The 23205-nt window shown below is 35.4% G+C and overlaps 1 protein-coding gene across 1 annotated transcript in view; it reads left to right on the top strand.

Annotated features, from left to right (window-relative positions):
* Larp7 (La related protein 7) overlaps window positions 1-20952 on the top strand; it is a 36826-nt gene extending 15874 nt beyond the window's left edge. The window contains exons 3-7 of the mRNA XM_089098656.1: window positions 439-614; window positions 6635-6999; window positions 11510-11732; window positions 13326-13464; window positions 19729-20952. Of these exons, the coding sequence (XP_088954782.1) occupies window positions 439-614; window positions 6635-6999; window positions 11510-11732; window positions 13326-13464; window positions 19729-19904 (1079 nt within the window). The 3' untranslated portion in view covers window positions 19905-20952. The remainder of the gene's footprint in view (window positions 1-438; window positions 615-6634; window positions 7000-11509; window positions 11733-13325; window positions 13465-19728) is intronic.
* The last annotated feature ends 2253 nt before the right edge of the window (window positions 20953-23205 follow it).

The following is a 23205-nucleotide window of genomic DNA, read 5'->3' as shown; positions in this document are numbered from 1 at the left end:
AGTTTTGATACTTTTCTTTAAATAGAACTTATTTCAACTCCTAGTTGGAATGTGGCAAAATCCTTTTATTTGCTCGCAAATATAGTTGTGTCCAGGATTTTGTTCGGGGGGAAGAGCCTTACAAAAAAAATATTCCCGTGGGCATATATTGCATATATTTTAGATGTATTACATGTATTTTTTCTACTTTTGTACGAGTCGGACAAAATTTCGCGGGCAGGAGGGGGTCAAACCAGATGACCCCTCCCCCCTGGGTATGGCCATGCTTGAAAACATCAGGACTTACAAAGGATTTAGTCTATCAGGAAGCGCTAGCACACTAGAGATGTAATACCAAAAGCATATAATAAACTATTGTAAGGATCCCCTGGCAATGCTGGGCAGTAGTCTTCTAATAAGTTGCTGCTCTTGTTTAATACTTTGCATTTAAATTTCCAGGTATTCCCGTAGATTTCTTCTTGAAATGCAATAGAGTAAAAGAACGCATTACAACAGTTGCTGAAATTGAAGAAGCGCTGAAGACATCTAAATATTTGCAATTTGTGGATGGAAAAGTCTCCAGAAAATTTCCTTTTCAACCTAGAACAAACCAGGATAGATGCACCATTTATGTGGTACACAGTGAATTTATATTTACATTATTTCTGATTTATAACTATGATTTATACGCGGTAGAGCAGTCATTTTTAGTAAATGTGACCCCCCCCCCTTCTCGTGGATGTTGTTGTTAGAGAGATTGACCTTCCTTAATCAAAATACGTTTCTTGAAATAAAGGGTTAAGAACTAACATATATCAATGGTTCTCAAACTGTGAGCCGCGGTATCTTGAGCGGCCGTGAAATATTTAATTAAAAATTTTGACGAGTTTGTTGAAATTCCCAATTCTCAGAATTTTCCGAAAATGATTTCAGTTTCTAGAGAAATGCTACAGCTTATGAAAGTAAAAATTATGACAATGGTATGCATGATTATTTTTCTTTGTCGCACCAGTTTTTAACCTCTAATGTGATTAATATCGGTGCTTGTATGAAATACTCCCTACCTAATATTCTTCATCTAAGTAGAACCTAAGCATAACCGGTTTGTTTCGACTGTTTTTTCTTTACAAACAAATTTGAGCTATATATTTGCACATTAGGGTGGGGTGGGGGGTAAAGTGCCTCTGTAGTATCCATAATTTGGTTATAAAGTATTATATTTTCATCATACTTTTTTATATTTCATTAGGATTGAGCGTCAGAGAAACAGACCCGGTATACTTTAACCCCCCCCCCCTGATCCCCTAATGTGCAAATATATTTTGAAGAACTTTATCAAGCAGAAAATATTGAAACATTTAACGGATTCAAGACCCATTTAGAGCCAAGGGTCTATCTGGATATGCTTCTTATGTAGACGAATCTCTTATTGAGGGGGTGCAAAGAACTGTCTGATTTTCAGGTTTCAGTCAAAGAAGAATATCTACCGCTTAGCGTGGAAGCTGTAGGAATATTAATTGTATTTGCAACGTCCTACTCGTGTGAATCTGGCTTTCCGGCTTTCAATAAATAGTAAAAATCACTCGAAGATTAGCGTTGAATAAGAAATGAGGTTTGCCAGGATTTTATTTCGAAATGTGATAAGTTGTTTTGCGACCAACAAGCCTATCCCTCTTGTTAATATATTTAATTGGTTAATTATTAATCAGTGTTCATTAAGTTTATATTTAAACTTAACTAACCGCATTAGATTTCACTTCAACTACGTGTCGAAACACCATTTGCACCTCTACTAGCCGCTGCAGCCAAGGCAATGGTTTCTGTCCAGTCTCAATATGGATATCACTGAGATAGTTGAAATTAAATATTTTACGTTGTACATTACTCCATGACAATATTAAATATTTTACGTTGTACATTACTCCATGATAATATTAAATATAAATATTGTACGTACCAATGGAAACCGTATCCGTTTTTTTCTTTTTCGCCGTTAAATGAATAATCGCTTTTAAAAAGGTAAATTTTCCGATTTTTCAAGAGGGTTAATAATTTTGAAAAAAATCTGATGTATTAAGGGAGTTGCAGAACTATCCGATTTTTTAGTTATCAGTAACCCGAAAAAGAAGGACCTCTGGTGTGTATGACAATTGACTTACTGTATCAACTTTTAATATCCATGAAATACCTAATGTTGATTTTATAAATTATTGCTCAAAGCAGGTTATTTTCCATGCAATTTCATTACTTCAAACTGCAATATTCTTTAAACCTTGAATGTCGCAGTTGATATTTCTTTTATTGTTGGATATGGAGCCATTTTTTTTCTATTAGGGTGCTGAGGAAGTGTTTCTCAACCCTTTCACCATTGCATGGTACAGGTTTATTCATAAATCTGTTTCGTAGCACTTGCTAAATTACACAGATTTTTACAAACTCAAAAAAAGGTAAAACTATCAGCATATGCATAGTCCTGAAATAAATGATATGTTACAAGGAGTCTCATAAATGTTACAATAAGATGATAAAAATCTGTCACTTGATAAAATACATTGGATATTGATCAAAAATCATTACATGGTGAAATCAAGTTATCATATTTACTATAAAGCCTATTTTAGCATACAAAAGTCAAGTCGCCTCGTAGTGCAAAAAGCATATTTAGTCATTTCGTCATCCACTGGGTTTCGACCAAAGCCCTGGGTAAAATGCCTGGTTTTGCAATCTTTCTTCAGCATACATACCAGACGTGCAGTGAATTTCTTAGTTGTTTTTTTTTTTTTTGTCGCAGTTAGTGTGGTTGTATTGTAGCTAACTATTTCTCAGTGGTCCGGGGACTTTCTCCGACGCCCTGGGTAAGAAACCGTGCTGAAAAGTATCAAATCAGATATAAACATCATTTGACATTCTTGAGCTTTGACATTTTTTTTGTGGACAATTATTAAGTTGATAGTCTTTTTTTCTTTAAATATATCATTTTTTCTCTATTTATCTTTACTTGTCATTTCTCAAATTATTATTTCATTTTTCGTGAAATAAAGTCATTTTTTCTTATCCTTTGTTTACTTTACTTTAGAAAAACCTTGCGATTTTGGGACCAATGGCAAATTTTTCTCACTATTATTATTATTATTATTTGAAAAGCCTTAATATTTTGTCTTTTTGACAAGCTAACCTAGCCCGAACACATTTGATTCAAATTACTTGGAGCGTTTTTTTGGAAGAAAAGAAGCGACACGAATTTGGTCTTATTGTACCTTTTTTTATTTAACGAACGAATATGATTGTGTTAATTTCTATTTAACCTCTTCCTTCTATAATGGAGTCCCTCCTTTATGTTACTCTTCAAGAGAGATAAGCCAAATTTCCGTTGATAGTTTAAGAGGGTTCAATACCTTAAACATCATTTGGGACCCATAATGTCGGCTGACTGTCTCAAGACAAGGGTACATCAGCGAATTCTCCCAAAGGAATAGCTATAATTGAAACCTATTGAGAATTTGTGCTTTGATTATGAAATTCGATTGGAAAGGCAATGAAACTTTATTTCCCCTGTGTTGGCAATGTTTTCAATCAAAGCGAGTAGTGCCACAAAAAACTCCCAAAGCTGCCAAATTGAGTAAATGAAATTTCCTTTGAGCTTATTTTTAGATTTTCCTAACAAGTGTTTCAGAAAATTTTTAGGGACTGCCCTTTCATGAACTTCAAAAACCGAATTCTGCTCTGTTTAACCAAAAAAAAAAAAAAAAAAAAAAAAAAAAAAAAAAAAAAAAAAAAAACTTTCGAATGATAAAACTGAATATCCCTACCTCCAGCTTTAAACGAAATAAGCTAAGTTGTTTTTTTAGGATTTTAGGATTTCTGACAACCCCCTCACAGCCCTCAGGTCAAGGGTTGTAAGTTATGCCCTGGGGCATAAAAAGTTTTTATAGAAAGCGTTGCCCTACAAACTTCAAAAAGGACTAATTCGATTGGAAATTGAAAGGGCTAGTGCCCTTTTTAATAGTCGGAAGTGATTGGAGGGCAACTAAATGGTTTTTTAGGTTTTTTAGGAAAGAAGGTGTAGACCTTTAGTTTTCTGTCGTTTATTCAGATCTCTTTTCCAAGCTCTACAAGTTACGGCAAGACCATCCAATCAACTAAATAGTTTGGCCACACACACTATATTTAAGGTTTTGAATCCCCTTAATAGCCCCTGTTTAGGTGTTTATGATTTATCTTTTTATTGTTATTATTTTTTTCAATTGGGAAAAGTGTGGAATAATATTGCTATATAAAACAGGGTCTCAAGTGGGGATTTTTGCTTGTTTTTTCTTTCTGTTTTTTCGAGAATCTATTATTAATTGCTGGTAACTATAGTTTGGAGAAGGCCGTAAAAGCCATAAGGCTTATCATTTTTTCTATTATTATTTTTATTTTCTAAAAAGTCCCTCTAAAAAAAAGACAAAATGTTATGATTTCTTTTAAATGCTTCTTCTCCTTATGTAAAGGCATGAAAATGGCTGTGTTGTTATTTAAGTTAGGAAAATAGCTGCAAAATTTTGCAGCTATTTCTGTATCACAACAAACCGTCCTCGTCTTTGAAAACGGGAAAAACTTAAACCCCAATAATATAAAAGTGTAAACACCTGAAATCGAAATTAGTCTCAAAGTCAAAATGAAAACGAAACAAAACTTAAAAAAGAAATGAATTTAAAAATTAAAAGAGGCTTTTAATAGAGATACTGGCGAAACTTACCTAAGCCCTATTCAGAATGAACTTATAAGGTCCAATCCTCTATACTATTATAATCACAAATTTCACAGCCAATGTCGGGTAATTCAAGATTCATTTATTTAAAGCAGTTTTTAAAGTATTGGCAAAAGCCTCAACGAAGTTACGTTGTTTCTTGCAACACAGAAAAAAACTAAGCATGATTGAAGAACACATGAAAAAAACCCTTAAACAAACACTTAGCATTATTAATGACACAAAACAGAATAAAAGAATTACTTTCCGGTGATGATTTATTTATTCTGGTTCATGTATTTAAAACAATTTTCATAGCATTGGCAAAAACCTCAACTAAATTGCGCTGTTTCTTACAACACACAAAAAAAAAACACAAAAGCATGGTTAATGACACAAAACAGAATAAAAGAATTACTTTCCGGTTATTGTTTAAGAGAATTGCTGAACACCTATACCTAAACTTTGGTGTCAAGCCATCTGGGCTTTTGATTAGGTGGGCTTTGAGTTTAATAAAGATAGATGACGCTGTGACCAAGCAAAATGAATCAGCCTTGTGTATTGTGGCTTTAATACCATACCTAGCAAGTGATTACCGTTCCAAAAAGCTTTACATAAAAATATTTCCAGGGTTTGAATATCCATTCAATGTTTGATGCTTTTATTTAGTTACTCTTTCACTGTAGCTTAGAGAAGGCCTATTTTAATTTAGTGTTTTCATTTAGGTGTGTTGTTTTTATTTTGTCCTTAGGACATATAACTATATATTTTTTACTCTTTGTTTGCTTTTATGTACTGAGGACGGTCGAACGTAGGTCTCAACCGAAATGTCTACATATTTATCCTTCCTTTTTTCGCTAACTGGAAATATCCTCGTGCTTGAAAGAAACACATTTATGGTAGTGTTTTTGATCACCTTTAGATTTAGACGGATCAGTGAATGTTAATCTACTAGCAATAAGTTCAAACGGTCTTCTACCATCATAAATGGATGTTTGAATTAGAATCTGTCCAAAAACTTGTTGTACTTGAGCAAAAATAACCCAACATTATCAATTTTGTTTGACACGGGTTTGATTCCAACAGGGCAACATGCTTTTCACCTGTCCCTGTAAAATAGAACCAGCGACTGAAATGTCGATTTGACGGCCTTTGCGTCAGTAGTGGCCCTGGGGATTCTAAATTCTCTTTTTTCTTAGTATTATTCATGTAGATCACCGAAAAAGATAGGAGAAACCTATGTCGTATGGGTACAATAAAATCTGTTCAACTAAGCGCCAGTTAAATATTATTTAAAAAAATTACGTAATAAAGTATGTGTTTAAAGATTAATATTGCATGATATATCTATAGCGAGAGGTGCTTGTAGTCTTTTTTCTAACATAAATATGTTAGGAAATTATGTATTAAAATTATGAAAGATGAAAAAAAATTAAAACAAACTATTTTTTATAAGTAAAGCGTGAGAAAACTTGAAACCAGCAAATATTACCGAGAGAGAGGAGCGGTCGATCCATTGACTACTCACCAAAAATTGATGGAATTTAGTCTTTACGTGCCTGCTCCAAGAACAAACCGTTTCTCCAATTCGTTCATTCCTTTTGTAAAAAGGAATAGTCTCGTATTTTTCTTGTTTTCGTTGTAAGTACTAGCGCCATTTAGTTGGAATTTTTTTCTAAAGTATAATTGCTTTTATAGATAAAACTATTCTATTCTTTATAAAATGCCACATTTAAAAAGCAAACGAATATAGCATAAACACACAATAGATTCGAGTTATAAATTAGTTCTAAGTCAGTTTTGAATGACATCCTCTTACATTTTGTGTGGCAGGGATTGAGACCTTCTGTAAAATTCAATTTTTTTTTCTCGTTTCAAGTGTTATTCGCTTGTTACTTATAAATAACAAAATACTTCTTCGTTTAGGAAAATATTCCCTCGTATGCAACGCAAGAGAAAGTTCGTAAATGGTTCCGACCTTGCGGAAAGGTAGTTTATGTCTCCCTTCCTAAATCAAAAGTAGGGACAATTAAAGGATATGCTTTTGTTGAGTTCAATACAGAAGAAGAAGCAGAAATCTGCATGTCATCCTATCAAGAATCTGGGAGATATATTGAAAACCGTGACCCAGCGGAGCTGTTATCAGTTAAAACGTTTGAAGGATTTGAAGATGCTGAGGTTGAAACTGAAACAGTGGAACCTGAATATCAGCCCTTTGAGAGCGCTGAAGAGGCCCATCCTCAGGAAGTCACAAAAGAGGATGTCACCACTCAGTTTAGGATTCTTAGTAGGTATAACTTTGAAATCGGTGATTTTTTTTTTTAATTGGAAGTCAGCGTTTGTAAAGATTGGAGTCGTTGATTTGTAAATGAATTGTAAAAGGTCTGTTCAATTCATTTTCTTTTTTTCTCATTTTGTAAGTACCAAAACTCTACAAAACAAACATTTTAAAACATCACCAGTATTATTTATATTTTACAGTAAAATTATGTTTATTATGTATTATATTTTATTATGTATTATATTTTATTATTTAAGCATCCTAGATGAAAGTGTGAGCAAAATGAATGAAGTTTTAGAGGTTTTGCGAGTTCAGGGTGCTAGAATTGGTTTGAAAATTAATGTTAGGAAGACTAAGTCACTAAGGCTAGGAATAAGTGAAGATGAAAAGGTGCCGTTAGGTAATGAAAAGATTGATCCGGTGGGCAGCTTCACTTACCTTGGTAGTATTATTTGTAAAGATGGTGGGAGCAGTGAAGATGTTAAAAATAGAATAGCCAAGGCTCAGGGTGTTTTTTCACTGTTAAAAAAGTCTGGAAGAATAGGAAGATAAGTCTGCAAACCAAGATTCGAGTATTAGAAGCTACAGTGATGACAGTGGTTAAATATGGCTCTGAAGCATGGACGCTGCGAAAGCGGATGAAGATTTGCTAGATATTTTCCAGAAAAAATGCTTAAGGATTGTTCTGGGTACCCGGCTGACTGACCGTATTTCAAGCAATAGGCTATACGAAAAATGTGGTTCAATACCACTCTCTAGGGCTATAATGAAAGAAACGTTTAGGTGGCTAGGGCACGTTCTGTGGATGAAGGATGACTGATTGCCGAACATTGTTCTTTTCGGCCAACCATCTATGGCTAAACGGAAAGCAGGTTGTCCCCGTCTGGGGTGGGAGGACGTCATAAAGATAGATTTAAAGGAAATGGGAACTTCGTGGGCTGGTGTAAAAAGGGAGGCTTTGAATAGATTGGGGTGGAGGAGGAGCGTGCGTAGCTGTGTTGGCATCAGGCGGCTTGGTGCTACGGTGAGTTGTTAGTAGTAGTAGTAGTAGTATGTATTATATATATAGATATTTGATTTCAAATATATAAAACATTTTAAGTTGACATCTTCCTATCAGAATTTATAGTTCAATTCATTTTTCTTTTTTTCTCGTTTTGTAAGTAGGCTACTAAAACTCTACAAAACAAACATTTGAAAGTATCACAAGTATTATTTATATATTATAATAAGATTATATTTATTATATATTATATATATATATATGTTTTGATTTCAAATATATAAAACATTTAAGTTGGCATCTACCTATCAGAATTTATATGCATAAGAACATTTTCAATATTCTTATGAAAAGGAAACACTCCCCAAAATTAGTTTAGTGTTACTAAAAATTTGTTCGTGAAATTCGACATGTCTGAGAACCTCATTGCAGAAACCGCATCACTATATCTACAAAATACGAGATTCTATATTTTTTTTTCTCATAAGAAGAGTCACGAAGGGATGTTTATTCGGATTTTTATCCAGGAGTGGTCACGTCAGACCAGTTACCGTATAATATTGGTAGAAAGTAGTTTCGTGGTGTAACATAATAGATCGTGCTGCAACATTTTACGGCTTATGGGACTTATGGGACATTTACGGCTTATATTTTGCAAAACAATAGTTTTGGCCCAAAATACTATCGAGGCAAATTATTTAGATAGCTCATCAGTTGGGAACGGGTCATAGTGGGTCATTGATCTAGAAAACAAAGGGAAGGATTATTCAAACAAATGGTTCTGTGCTAATGGCCCAATATACCCCATACTTCTGTCGTTTCCCACAAAAACGCGTAATGTATAATCTACTCGTTAAAATCGGATATAATTAGGAATTAGAAAACTACAAATTTTAAACTGATGTAAATTCTATGAAGAAGATTATTTTATTTTCACATGAAAGTAAAGAGCAGTTTTAAAGCAAACAAGAGTTATCTTGAATATTAGTGGCTGTTCCTCTCCCCTCAACTCTGGCTCTTTATGCTGTAGTAAAATATGTGGAATATTGAACGCCTTTTAGAGTGCAACAACTACTAATACTACTACTAACAACTCACTGCAGCACCACTGCAGCGTCTGAGGTTAACACAGTTAAGCACGCTCCTGTTCCATACTAATCTATTCAAAGCTTTACACCCTCCCAGGAAGTTCTCATTTACCTTAAATCTTTCTTCACGACATCCTCCCACCCCAACCGCGGACGACCTGCTTCGGTTTAGACCTTGACGGTTGGCCGAAAAGGACAATCTTCGGCAATCTGTCATCATTCATTCGTAAAACGTGCCCTAGCCTGCCAAGCTTGCAACAAGCAATGCAGATTTTTAATTTGAAGTCTAAATGAGCGTATACTCGCTATTGTGTTGAACATTTTAATACTTTTGAGGTTATTGCCAAACCCGTTTGCTAAGCTGTTCTCAAAGGAAAGATCGGGAAACAGTATCTGGCAATTATTCCAGAAGCTCGAAAACGTCAGATACAACCTTTTAGGTGTAACAACGAGGCTATTCAGTTTTGCAGCTCTGTGATAAATGGGTATCGCTTTTTAATAGGGAATTGGGTATAATGTTTGGTTATGCTGGGTATTGCTTTGTAATTTGGCATGGGGTATAAATGGGCATTGCCTTTGTTAAAGCGTAATTTAAACTTCAGTGAAAAGAAATCCGTTCATCTTTGCGGTAATTCTTTTTTTTTTAATGTTACAATTTACTTTTACATGAAAAAAATGTTTGTTGACTTTATATTCGTTTTTAATTTGCCTATTGTTAGCATTAATTTAATTTAATTTGCATTAATTTAATTTGCATTAATTTAATTTGCATTAATTAATTTAATTTGCCTATTGTTTTTAATTTAGATCGCACAATAAGTTATGGAACACAACAGAGATGTGACTTTTGCTAAACTTCGGCAACCGATAATTGCAATGAGTATTTTTTTTGTAATTGCTATTGTCTATGAGCTAGAATATCATTTCAATTTAAGACTGTTCCGATTGAGTTACAGGTTTGGTTCGTGATCAGGTGGAATGTTCCTCCTTTCGGATACAGGATAGGTTCTGCTACTAGATAGGTTCTGAAAGGGAGTGGGCCAGTGTCAGACAAATACAGATTTTGTCCGCATTGTGAGAATGGGGTATGTGGGATATTTTTTATTTTATGCGAGTCCCAGTGGCTTTCTCCTAAATGAGTGATTCTATTTAGCGATGTTAGAATTGAATTTCTGGCTATTTTGAAATCGATGGATCCCTGAAATTGCCAGAAAAATTTATTCCTTAAATTTTTGCTTGTACTTTTTTTCTGTGCGTGTGTGTCTGTAGTTTACTTGATCCTCTTTTGTATAGCGTTATTGAGCTTAATAAAATATCCAACTGCTTTTAGAACACTGTGACAGATATACATGTCATCTTTAAAGCAGTAGCGTAGATGGGGAGGGGGAGGCAAAGGGGGACCTCTGATTTGGTGCCAAACTTAGTTTTTTCGTCAATTCTATGATCTAATTTTTGGTAGCAGTGGGGGGGGGGGGTGCAAAAACTGACATTGTCCTTGATTGCTGAAAACCCAAGCCACGCCTGTTGGTTAAAGCATAAATAAACTCTAGCAGAAAGAGTCCCTTATGTATTTACAGTAATTTCTGTTGATTTCGAGTTTTAATATTGCGGTTGGTTTTCACGGGAGAAAATTCTTTTTGTCATTTATTAACAAAAAATATGGCATGATTTAAAAAAAAAAATTTTTTGATTTTCTTAAAAAAAAAAAAAAAACATGGCATGGACTTAAAATCTGTTTCAAGTCCACTATCGTTTCGATATGACGCTTAAAATCATTACATTTTATTTTCAGTAGCCTTGTATTTTTTGTATTTTTAATCCTAATATTTTCTACAAAAATATGCCTTTTTTTAAGTGGATTTGATTTTTTTTTTTTTTTTTTGTACTCCAGTTGGTTACTCCAGTCTAAATAACTTTTATTTAGGAAGCTGAGCATGTTGATGGTCGTCATCGTCAATGGTCTTAAAATCAATAATTAGGCCAGTTGAGCGACGGATACCACGCCTTTCTCTCCTTTATTAGCCTCCTTATTAGTAGATACGGAGAATAGCTTATAGATCATCCACTGTCGTTATTATTAGATAGAAGACAATTGGAAGAGACCACTTCTTCCTCTCTTTCAGAAGAAGCAATCATTTCAATCTGCGATCGGGTATTGCTTCCATGCTAAGATGAACAAGAAAAATAGAATGATATTCTACTTTAGAGCTGTTAGCGATATTTGCCTTATTCACGCCATTTAAAAGAAATTAAAACTCCTTTACTGCTATTTGCTACTGCACCAGTTACGACGGGACATAAGTCTGGATGGGGAGAAAATCTGGTATATGTGTTTCTTTTTATTCTAAAAAGATCTGTAACACTTGTTTTGTACTGAATGGAGTTTTGCCTAGAGCTAACGATTTCTTTAATAAAGTTATTTTTGCCAGGAACGATTGGAAAAAGGAGAGAAACAAGTACCTGAATAACTGGAGGAAAGAAGGAAAGGCACGAAGGCAAGAAATTTGGAGGCAGCAGATGAAAATTAACCGAAGGAGGAAAATAGCCGAGGAGGAAAAAGCTTTACAGCCTAAAACGGAACTAAACTTCCAAAGCGGCTTGATTGTCAAGATTTCTTTGAAGGAAGAAATCCATGATCCAAAATCTATAAAGGTGGCGACTCCGTTCTTTCTTTTTCTCCTCCACTCAGTCATGTTTATTCCCTTTATATTTTGAATTTTACCATGTACAATCACACCATTAAAGCCCGGCTCACACTGAACTTCAAGGAATTCACTGGCCAACCTGACTTGGGTCCTATTATTCCAGTACACCTCCCGCTGGTTCTATGTGTCCTTCCGTGAGGAAAATTCTTTCCAGTGGATTTAATTATTCCCTCATGTTTATCAAGCAGGAGGAAAATTCTTAAATCTTAAATTAACAAGGGCCACCAAGAATGAGATTTGATTCTTTAAACTACTTATGCATTAAGAAAATTAGGAAACTCAATTTTTAATTCAAGACATGCGCTGCAGGTTTTCAGTTTTAACACTTAGCGGACGCCAAGTTTAAAAATAAAGAACGAGTGTCAAAAATCAGAAGAAAATGAGCAAAAAAAAAAAAAAAAAAATCATGGAGCTCTGGAAAGCATAACTTTACTGATTAGTGTAGCAAAAGAAAAACACTGCTTTTATTTTGCAGTAAACTGAATAAAAAAAGGGGTTGAATGATTAAACGTGTATAAGAATATAACCTTAAAATCTTGTTACCAAATAGAAATTGAAAAAAAAAACAATGTATGTGTAACTACATTGTTTACCTAGTTAACTCAATTAGTTTACCTAGTATGTATAACGGAATATATAAAAAAAAACAGTTTGTGCAAATAAGTAATTTTCACTCCACAAGACCATAAGAATTTATTACAAATAAATATCTGCTGTTAACAGATAAAATCTGAATCGCACGTTGATTTCCTCTAGAGTCCTCTGTAGATCTTTTTCTGCCTTAAGTACCCTTGCGATGTTGTCTTCGTGCACCCAATGTTCTCTGAAGATTAATATACGAATTCAAGAGTCCATACCCTCTCTATCAACTAATTGACCCTTGAACTTCTTCTGTGAGATGCTATTTTGCATTCAGATGCCTTTCCCTTATTGCCTCAACCTATTGTTGAGAATCAAAGGTTTAGACTACACCCTCCTCTAAAAATTAGTTAATCAATTGAGCTATTAAAGGGCTGAAATCTTAGTCCTTAATATACACCTCATATATAGAAATACCCGAAAAAGTTGCACCACGCAGGCCTTTGGGGTTGGAGCATTCCTCCAATCGTTTACTCTCTCATGTATGGTCATAATTCAGTTCCAAAACAATTTCGGGTCCCTCCCTCCCAATGAAATTTTGGCCCATTGGTGTCGCTTAGGTAGAGACTAGCTTTTGTTAAAATTTCAGCTCGGTCAGAGACAAAAGCTCCTTCCCTCCCTGGCCTGGGACCGAACGCCCAAGCGATCGGAAAGGCGCTATTCAAAAAGCTTACATGGATATGTATTTATTAAATCATGAAAAAAGGATAAAGATCCTCCTCAGCCATTGCCATGTATTATATCGTCTGCATTGTTTTCGTCTTAGGTATACTTATTATGTATACTTATGATAATATATACATGTATTATCGTTTTATTTATAATAAGTATGTGTGAATGTAGATAATAAGTATAATTAGATTATTAATTTATTTGATTATGAGATTATTTTATTTTTCAGGACCAATTAAAAGCTATTGGTGGCATAAAATATGTTGAAGCCATGCAAGGTGCAGTGGAAGCAATTGTCCGTACAGAAAGCCCAGATGTGGCCAGCTCACTTATCAAAAATCCATTAGGAAAGGGTGAAGTCCTTACTGGTAAACAGTTATTTATATTATAGCTCATTCATGTGTTAACTATTAAGATCAAATCCTAAAATTACTAATGATTTCAAATAGGTTTTTCTTAATTCGTCGGTAAGTTTCAGAATAGAATGTAAAAGAATATATTTATTCGCTACAATAGCTGGAGCGAACATGAATATGTCCGTGTTTAAAAAAAAAAGAGAAGCAAAACGGAAAAACAAAGGACGAAAAAAAAGGACGAAAAAAAAGGCAAAAAACAATAAACAGCAACGGAAAAATTCGAAGCAGCAAGTGCTGCTTCAAGGTCAAGAGATTAAAATGAGTTATAAATAAAGTTTAAATATGTCAAGAGTCAAGTCACATGGTTCATGATTATATTAGTGACCATGCATTATGCAGATTACATCAATTACAAATATAAATGGATATAAAATACTTTATGAAAGGTACGTCATACACATTAAAGTAAATCATGCCCAACATAAAAATACGTTAAAAAACACTCACAGGCAATTCCCTGAAGTAAACTGCATCAAACATTAAATAGTAAATACTTGTTAAGGTGATATTAATAGAATGCCGAGTAAAATAATGGACACACGATTTACGATATTTCTTTTTTATTTGTCGGAGTCCAGTGACTGGTTCTTCAGTAGGCTCTCAAGCTCGGGTAATAAACCATGATGAGTTGGAGAGTTCAAACAATTTAGTCCAAATCGATATGTCAACTGATATTTATGACTATCAAGTGAATTCAAGTTGAGTTGTTTCAGTGCGTCATCATATGTTGAGTAGTAGTGTCCAAGTATAATTTTACAGCTCTTTTTTGTATCATCTCAAGTCTATCTGATTGATCTTTCCCCAAACCCAGATGCTAAGCTGTACATGCTTAGTCAAAAGAAGTCCAACGTAGCTGCATTATACAGACTTTAAAACCTCAGTTGGCAGACTAAATCTCTTCAGGTTGGAAAATGAATGTAAAAGTGAAGCGCCTTTTTTAGTCAGACTGACAATGTACGATTTTCATCTTAAGTCTGTGTCCAAAAGCATTCTAAGTATTTTAAAGGTTTTCTTTGTCGGCAGTAGGGACGAGAAAAGTGGCTGTCGACCTTTAGGAAGGGAAAGGTCATGGTATAGCTCTTAGTTTCTTTATTTAGCTTTTAGATCATCGAAAACTCTTGTTGAGTCAGACAGCTCGGTAGTCGGAGGGCTTAGTCGCAGTGGTAAAATAGTTAAGTCATCAGCAAATTTAAAATGCTCAGGAATTGTTGTTAAAACACGGTTAAAAACAATTAGGAATGAAAGTGGGCCTAATTTAGTCCCTTGCGGCGAACTGCAAAAAATATAAGCCAAATGGTTCATGATCGGGGAGTTGGACACACTGAGATCTTTCAAAAAGAAAACAAGCAAGCATACGTGCAACGAAAGGACGGGCACCCATAACCTGAGCTTCTTCCACTGCTACATTATGGTCAAGACTGTCAAAAGCCTTAACTATGTCCACAAATAATGCATCAACACAAGCCCATCTTTTTCTAAATGTTTAAGGATGGTATCCAATAATGCAACCAAATAATGAACAATAATTTACCCGGGTCTAAATCCAAATCGTTGGGAATCTGTTATCTTTGATGTCCTCAAATAAACATTCAAAAATAAGACTTTCTCAACACTTTCGAAAGAGCCGGTGTTTTTAAAATTGGCCTCATATCAGTAATATCCTAGGGGGCCTTACACTTGGAAATTGGGGTAACATACGCCATCTAATTGTCCTGTTTAAAAATACTAGGGGAAAACACCATCTGGCTAAAAATTGTTGTTAAAGGAGTAGACAAAAGATCAGCATGTTCAATAATTAATTTAATCGGCACGTTTGAGTAACTAGATTTACGAGAATCAAGCGCCTTCAATTTTTTAGTAACTGAACTAATATCTAGGATAGAGATATTTGAAACTGAGTCATTAGGTGGTGAGATTATTAGTTGCGGATGAATTCTGCAAGTTGACGCCAAAAAAACAAATATTAACTTCACTAGATAGGAGCAATTTACTATCATCATCGGCCACTTCAACTTTGGTCACTTTGTGGTCACTTCGACTTTGATCTAAATCCTTGATTTCGATATTTCCTTGGGTTGGATTTAGATATTTAGTTATTATTTTGGAAACATACTGCTTACGCAAACATCTTATTTTATAAACAATTGTATATTTAATCTTTTGAATTTTTCCTCGGATCCAGTTAAATGCAATTCATTCCTCAATTTTATCAAATCCCGAATATTTTAGGTAATCCATGGTTTTTCATTAGGTTCCACAGAAATTTTTTTTTATCATTTTCATCAAATGCAACAAACTCATAAGTCGCAGACCTCGATTCACAGATGCAAGCGAAATCAACAAGTTCATTTTTCAAGCATAGTTTGACCTCTGTAATTTTTTCCATAAGTGATCGGACATTTAACTGTAGTATTTTTGGAAATGGGTAGCGATGAATGAAGGACTTTACACTGCGGTCTCGAATTTGGATGTCAGTTCACTGAATCGGTTCCAAGTTCAAAAACTCGGAAAACATGGTTTGAAAGGTGGGCGAATCTTTGATCTCTTTGAAACTCCAAACCTGTTCGCTGTTTGGACCGGACAGATTGGCGTAATGCTGGCTAATGTTGGTTCTTGCCAGTTTCTCCAGGGTTTCATGAAGAGGGGTTGGTATGATGGGGGAGGGATGTGCACCGGCTACTTTGAGACACGAGGCATGAGATTTAAGCTCATTAGCAGGGCTATATATAACTGTCTTTGGTAACCTTGCATAAACAGAGGTGCATTTTTTCACTCCCCGTTTTTGGACTTCGCAATTCACTCTTGGAACATAGCTCTTTCCTTCTGCGTAAAGTAAAGTGCAAATTAGGACAACTGCTCATGAAACAAAGGCCATGACCAAACTTTTTACACAGATATCTGTGTGGCAGAAGACAACACTCGTCAGGGCAGCTGCATTTAAAAGAATCCACGCAAACATGGAGAAACGTGCAATTCTCTGCCTTTCTGCAGTCACCACTTATGTGAAATCTGCAAATACGCAGCTCAGGGATATGAGCCTCTTCATCTGTATGAAGGGACTAAGGATGCTCTAGCTCAGTTTGAGTGGTTTGATTGGTAATAAAGCTACATCATTGAACAGATAAATTAGTACTGGGACATATTGAGGCGATCTTATTACCCTCGAGTAAGTATTTTTCACAGGTAAACAGAGAGAATTGTCCCGAGGGCTTCTGCAGAGCAAGGACTATGCCTGCATCAATGCCACCGCAGGCCACATGCATGCGGCCTGTGCATTGATGACAATCAAACGAGGGGTTGTCTTTTGTCGGTTTGTCACATATAAGACAAGTCAGGACCTGAGCAGTCTTTTCTTTCCATCGTTATACATTCTGTAGCAGCCAGGAGCTATGTCAGGAGTGGCTAGTGATTCTGTCAACAAGTTTTCACTGGGCAAACTAATATTCGGTTTAAATTGATCATGGTTCTTCTAGTTGCGATTTGATTGTTTTGGACTGTTATTTTCGACAGGTTTTGGGAGATTATTTTTGCGTACAAATTACGAAAACAGAGGTCTTCTTCAAGTCACTTGAGTGCTTAGTTTTTCCACAGCTAAAATGAGACCATTTATTGCATTTAATACATTACACGCCACCTGTTTTGCTGGCTATTCTTTTTGAGCAGATGCCGCAATGTTCTGGGTCCATAATAGATGCTGCTGCTGTTCCCAAATATAAAGAAGAATATCAATTCTCTAAAGTATTTAAATTTTTTTGTGAAAACGTTCTGTAGTGGCGCAGTGGGTTTGACCTTGGCAAAACGGGACCCAGAGATAGAACACACTGAAGTGTGTAGCAACACACTTCAGGGCCGACGCGGGGACCTTAGTAGTCAAAAAGTGTCTTTGATCCGATTACTAATTATTTTTGGGGGGAAAATCTCTGCACTTGTTAAATCCCAAGGGAATTTATACTCAAGTAGCAAAAATTTCAATAGCGAGTAAATAAAAAAGTATCCGATTATGAATAAAATTTCAGTAAATGTCTGTAGGGAAAATTCACTGGTTGAAACCTTACTTTATCAAAAAGTTGATATCCAAAAATAACGTGTTTACACAACGAACTCTCAGTCAAGACTGAATCAATTAAATAATGTGTTAATTAGATTGGATTAATAAAATAATGAATTATTTTTTAAATATAGTGTCTGTGATGCTTGAGATAAGTTACTGAAGATTATGAATATGATTTTTGAAAAAGGGGGAAGTACCTACCGATTTTGAGAATACTCTAATTAAAACCCTCTATAAAAAAGGTGATAAGAGTTAGTGTGGTAATTATAGAGGCAGTAGCTTGGTTTCTTTAGGATACAAATTACTTAGTATGATGATACCTTTTAGACTTAGAGATGCTGTACATAAAGTTTTAAGAGAAGAAGAGTGTGGTTTTTGGAAGAGGAGACGATGCGTTGACCAAATTTTCACTCTTAGATCAATAATTGAGAAGTCCGCACGTCCGCATTTATGTGGATCATTGTGATGGACTTTGTCTTAAGGAGCACAGCAAAGGCCATGGGAGAACACGGAATCAATTGGGGAAGTAAAACTGTCCTAGAGTTAGATGATGCTGGTGATTTAAGCATCCTAAATGAAAATGTTAGCGAAATGAACAAATTTTTAGAGGTTTTATGAGTGAAGGGTGCAAAAATATGTTTGAAAATTACTGTTAAAAGGACTAAGTCGCTAAGACTAGGAATAAGTGAAGGTGACGAGGTAACGTTGGGTAATCAGAAGATCGATCAAGTGGACTGCTTCACTTACTTAGGTAGTGCTATTAGTAAAGACGGTGTGTGCAGCCAAGATGTTAAAGGTAGAATAGGAAAGGTCCAGGGTGTTTTTTCACAGTTGAAAGAAGTTTGAAAGAATAGGAAGGTAAGGCGGCGAATCAAGATGATAATATTGAAAGCTACAGTGATGTCAGTGGTCAAGTATGGCTCTGAAACATGGGCGCTCCGAGTAACAGAGGAAGACTTGCTAGATGTTTTCCAGAGAAATTGCCTACGGATTGTTTTGGGTACCTGACTGATTTACCGAATTTCAAACAGTAGGCTGTGCAAAAAGTGTAGCTCAATCCCGCTTTCTTGGGCTATAATGAGACAAAGGTTAAGATGGCTAGGCAGATTCTGTGAATGAAGGACGGGAGATTGCCAAAGATCGTCCTTGTCGGCAAATCGTCTAGGGCCAAACAAAAAGCAGGTCATCCCAGAGTGGGATAGGAGGATGTCGTAAAGAAAACTGGGAACTTCTTGGGATGGTGTAAAGAGGGAGGCTTTGAATAGATTGGGGAGGAAAAAGAGTGTCCGTATCTGTGTTAGCCTCAGAATGCTTGTTGCTGCAGTGAGTTGTTAGTAGTAGTTGTAGAACGAGTAAAAAAAGTATTTTTTCCGCTGTTTTTTAATTGTGTAATTTTTGGTCTATAGTAAAGATTAAAAAAGGTTAAATTAGAAAACAAGAAAAGGAAAGGGCATTCGGTAAAGAAGTAAAAAAAAGGAAAAATTTTGTTTTGTTTACTAAAGAATTGCCTTCAGAAACCGAAAAGTAAAAAAGTGAGTAAAATATTGATTTTGTCCGTTTTTTTTAATTGCACATTTTCGGGTTACTCTTTTCATAGCCGAAAATGCGTAACCTATCACTAATCAAATAAATATAAAGTAAAATCCGGATTAGAAATCTACAGCCGTTCTCCCACAAGAGCTGAGGTTTGGCAGCACAATTTTTTTTCAGGTTTATTATAAACCTGAAAAAAAATATTAACTATCCTAAATTACCATTCATTTTAAGAGGCTTGGAGGGTGGAGAATTTTTTAGGATTGAAAGTAAAGGCGGTTGCTAATCTACAATTATTTGAAAAAAACTACGTTTTCTAAAGAGTTAAAGAGGCTGAATTACAAGGTTAGAACTTCAAATGTGCAGGAATTTGAAGTCGCTTTTGGGGGGGGGGCGCCCCCCCCCCACCCCCGCTTTCACAGCCTTTAAATAAAAATAAAAAATTTTAAACTGAAAGTAAGGAGCAACATTAAAACTTAAAACGAACAGAAATTATTCCGTATATGAAAGGGGCTGTGCCCTCCTCAACGCCTCGCTCTTTACGCTAAAGTTTTTATTTTTTAAAAAAAAGAGTTGTGAGAAAGTCAAACTTTAGCATAGAGAGCGAGTGCCATATTATTCTTCTTTTCTAGGTGCTGAGGAACTAGAATATTGGTCTAAAATACTTTCAGGCAGGGAAGCCAAACTTTCGGCATCAAAAGAAGTCAATAAAGTAAAGGTGAAGAAGAAGAAGAAAAAGGCTCAGCATATTCGGTTTGATGATGATGAAAATGCAAAATCGGAAATAGAAACAACAGGCGTGATTTGATAAGCTGTTTTCCGAAAAGCGTAGTTTACTGACGTGCATTATTTTCTTATGTGCGTGATGCTTATTTTCTACTTTCTTGTAAGATTACATTTATACGTCAATGCAATGCATGACTAATAGAAACGCTTCTGGCATAGCCTATCCTTCAGGTTTACATTATTTACCTGACCTCAGAATATGATGTTAGCAAGAATTCTTCCAAAAAGGATTAGCACTCAATGTTTGTACTGAATTAATTTTTAAGAAACAAATACGCAACAATATAGGTTTTGTTTCAACATAAATAACTTATTTTTGGTCGAAAAAAGTAAGTGCGTTGACATTGTACACACCTTTAAATATTAGCGTTTAAGCAGTTAATTGGCCCTTGCCTCACGATAGTATTTATATAAAAAAAATTAATTATGCTTAGAAACTACATAATTTTTTAGAAAACAATTTAACTAATTCCATTAAAAAAATTTAATTTTAGTGTACCACTCTCCAAATTTAGTTTGGAACGCCCCCTCCCTGGACGCCAATGAAAACGTACCAAATGAGTATACTTCTTGTGAAAGGGATTGGAGAAGGTTTCGGGTTATGTGTTGTAGGGGGGAGAGAAGAGTAAGAAAACAACTGATGATGATGATGATATAAGATAAGAATTTAGAGAGTGTAATAAAGTAGTCCATGTGGCAAATGAACTAGGAAAAACCAAAACTTCTAAAAATACTCATAAACGCCTGAATATTTTGGCTTTAAAACTGCAGGCTTTCATCAATCGGGAAAGAAGGGAGAAAACAATTAACTGTTATAGACGCCTTAGAACATGCAAGGAAAGAGAAAGGCGAAAGTAACTCAAACTAAGGTTGGTTTTCTTCTCTTTTCTACTATTTTCTAGTATTAGTAAATATGTTTAATATAGTCTAACTTTATTTCCCTTTTTTCCTGTTGATAAAGGCTTCTGAATGTCAAACCAAAACATTTGAATATTTATTAGTGTTTGTGTAAAAACAAGTGTGTCAAGTTTCATCGTCTTAAGGTACCAAGGACTTTTTTTTGCCCCCCCCCCTGGCCCCATCTTAAGTCTATTAATACCTGAAATCAAAGATTTTTCACTTGTTTCAAAACTATAAAGTTTTTAAGATAGTACCACATTTTTGACCGTGTTGCTGCACTGTACCGTGAAAATAGATCTACATTAGTTAGATTTTACAATGCTTTCCCTCTGTGAAAATTCATGTAATAACCATCTGTTTAGTCTCAAAGACAACCGCATCTTCAAAGTAAAGCTATACCTAACCTTCTTAAGCTGTTTCGTGCTACTAATTTTTTAGCGTGTTTTCTACAGACTTTTCGCGTCTCTTTTTTAAAACTTCGCCCCCACTCAAGGCCGTATTCAGCAGAAGGGTTAGAGGGTTTGACCCCCCCCCCCATGGGCGTAGGGAAGGGGGGCAGGGGAGGGCAGCTGCCCCCCCCAGAACTTTAAATTTATGCTAGGCATTAACGAGAACTTTTCATATGTTGGAACTTTTTGTTGGATGTTACCTGGTAGATGGTTAAAAAAGCTGAAAACAAACAGAAATTTCCTATTGTTTGCGATATCAACATTAACGTTTTGATCTTCAATATTGATTTTCGGTCCAATATATAGATAGGAGTCTGGCCCATGATTGGTTGATTTTGACTTGTTTAATTCTCTATGAGTTGATTCAAGCGATAATAAGTTGTTGAGCATGTCAAAGCAAAAGTAACTCATTCAATACCATCCTTGAAAAAACAATTAGAAATACTCTGCCATTTTTCCACCTGGATGCCTCTCTATCCAAGTGGTCAAGAGTGCCAAACCTGGGCCACCCCAGCACTGGTTCGGCCGTCTCTGGCTTATGTTTGGCCACCAGACAAAAGAAAAAGAAAAGTGACCAGGGGAACATTAAAGCTTGTTTTTCAGCTATAAAATTTGAAAGAATATGGTCAGCATGTAAAACTACAAAATGAATTTCGTTAAAGTTTAAAAAAAAACTAAATAGTGTTAATTTCTAATTATACATTGACTGATCAACACCAAAAGTAAGCCGCTCCGCTAATCTTGGTGTTCTACCTGTCAGTGGTGGCAGTTTAATTTCAACTTCTGTCTTTAAGACAATATCCATCGCATCAGGTAGCGCAAAGTCTCTTGCTTCAGTCTCTTTCCAAAAGCGGACCTTAAGTCCTTCAGTTGCTACTTTTTCAAATGTCTTGTTTCAAATGTCTTGGGGTCTGAACATGTATTTATCTAGACCTCACTCCAGGTGGTTAAAGAAAGCTCCTACACTGTGACGGTTGAAAGCAGTTGTCCGTCATAGGCTTGTATTTTCTGGCGTTTTTACTGATAGAGTTTTAAGGCAATCCATAAAACCGCGGTACCAATCTTTACTTGTAATTCCTCCACTGCCTTTGCAGTTCCGCTATCCAGTACTATTATACTTTTAATAAGGGCATAAGTGTATGCAAATTTACACGCTTCTGGGGGAATACAGTCGAAAGCATATCAGCTATTATTTTCAAGCAAGTTTTTAGTCCCTTTTCTTGTTCTTCTGTAAAAATTTATCATGTGTTGTAACAGGGTGTAAGGAAACTTAGGTCCAGACTTTTTAGAGGGATATTCAGCTTCTCAACTTTTTTTTATGTAGTCTTGCAGCGTTCCTTTAGGGACAGCCATGGTACTTCCAGAGAATCCAACTGACTTCTTGTAGAATAAGACAGAAAAAATTGCTGTTTTCTTTTCTTCTGGATCACAGCCACCTTCCTTTCTTTTCTCTTCTGTTTTGCTTTTAAGCATTTTATCTTGAATGACATTTAACAGGAAAAGATGGAACTTCAGTTCACCTACTGTTCTGACAGGATTAAACAACGCCAGAATTAACACAGTTTTGGGTTTTAACCTTGCCTTCAACCTTTAAATATGATGTTTACACAGCCTTTACAAGCATAGCTCACTTTGGGACACCTTGGTACGGCATGCGGAATTTACCCTAGGTATTGTGGCCTAACATGAGAGTTCGCTATCCCGCAGAATGAAAAAAATACTAACAGCAAACTGGTGAAGATGGTACGTCTCGGAAGCTGCCAAAAACAGGCAAATAATAACAGAATACAATGTGACTTTACAACACGAGTTTTCTAGTATTCGTAATTAGGCGTAGGCTCTCAGACAAAATTGAACAAAATTCCAGAGTTAATCACCATAAAACCTGATCTAATCTGATGTTTCTGGTAAAAGTATTAATTAAGGTCAGAAATTTTAAAAACATGAACTGCAATTTGCCAAAGCTTTTGAAAT

The sequence above is a fragment of the Artemia sp. Qi Xiang Cuo genome, chromosome 13 (genome assembly GCF_049724085.1).
Source record: "Artemia sp. Qi Xiang Cuo chromosome 13, ASM4972408v1, whole genome shotgun sequence".
NCBI classification, from domain to species: Eukaryota; Metazoa; Arthropoda; class Branchiopoda; order Anostraca; family Artemiidae; genus Artemia; species Artemia sp. Qi Xiang Cuo.
The sequence above is the reverse complement of the archived record's forward strand: the minus strand, read 5'-3'. Positions and strand labels throughout refer to the sequence as shown.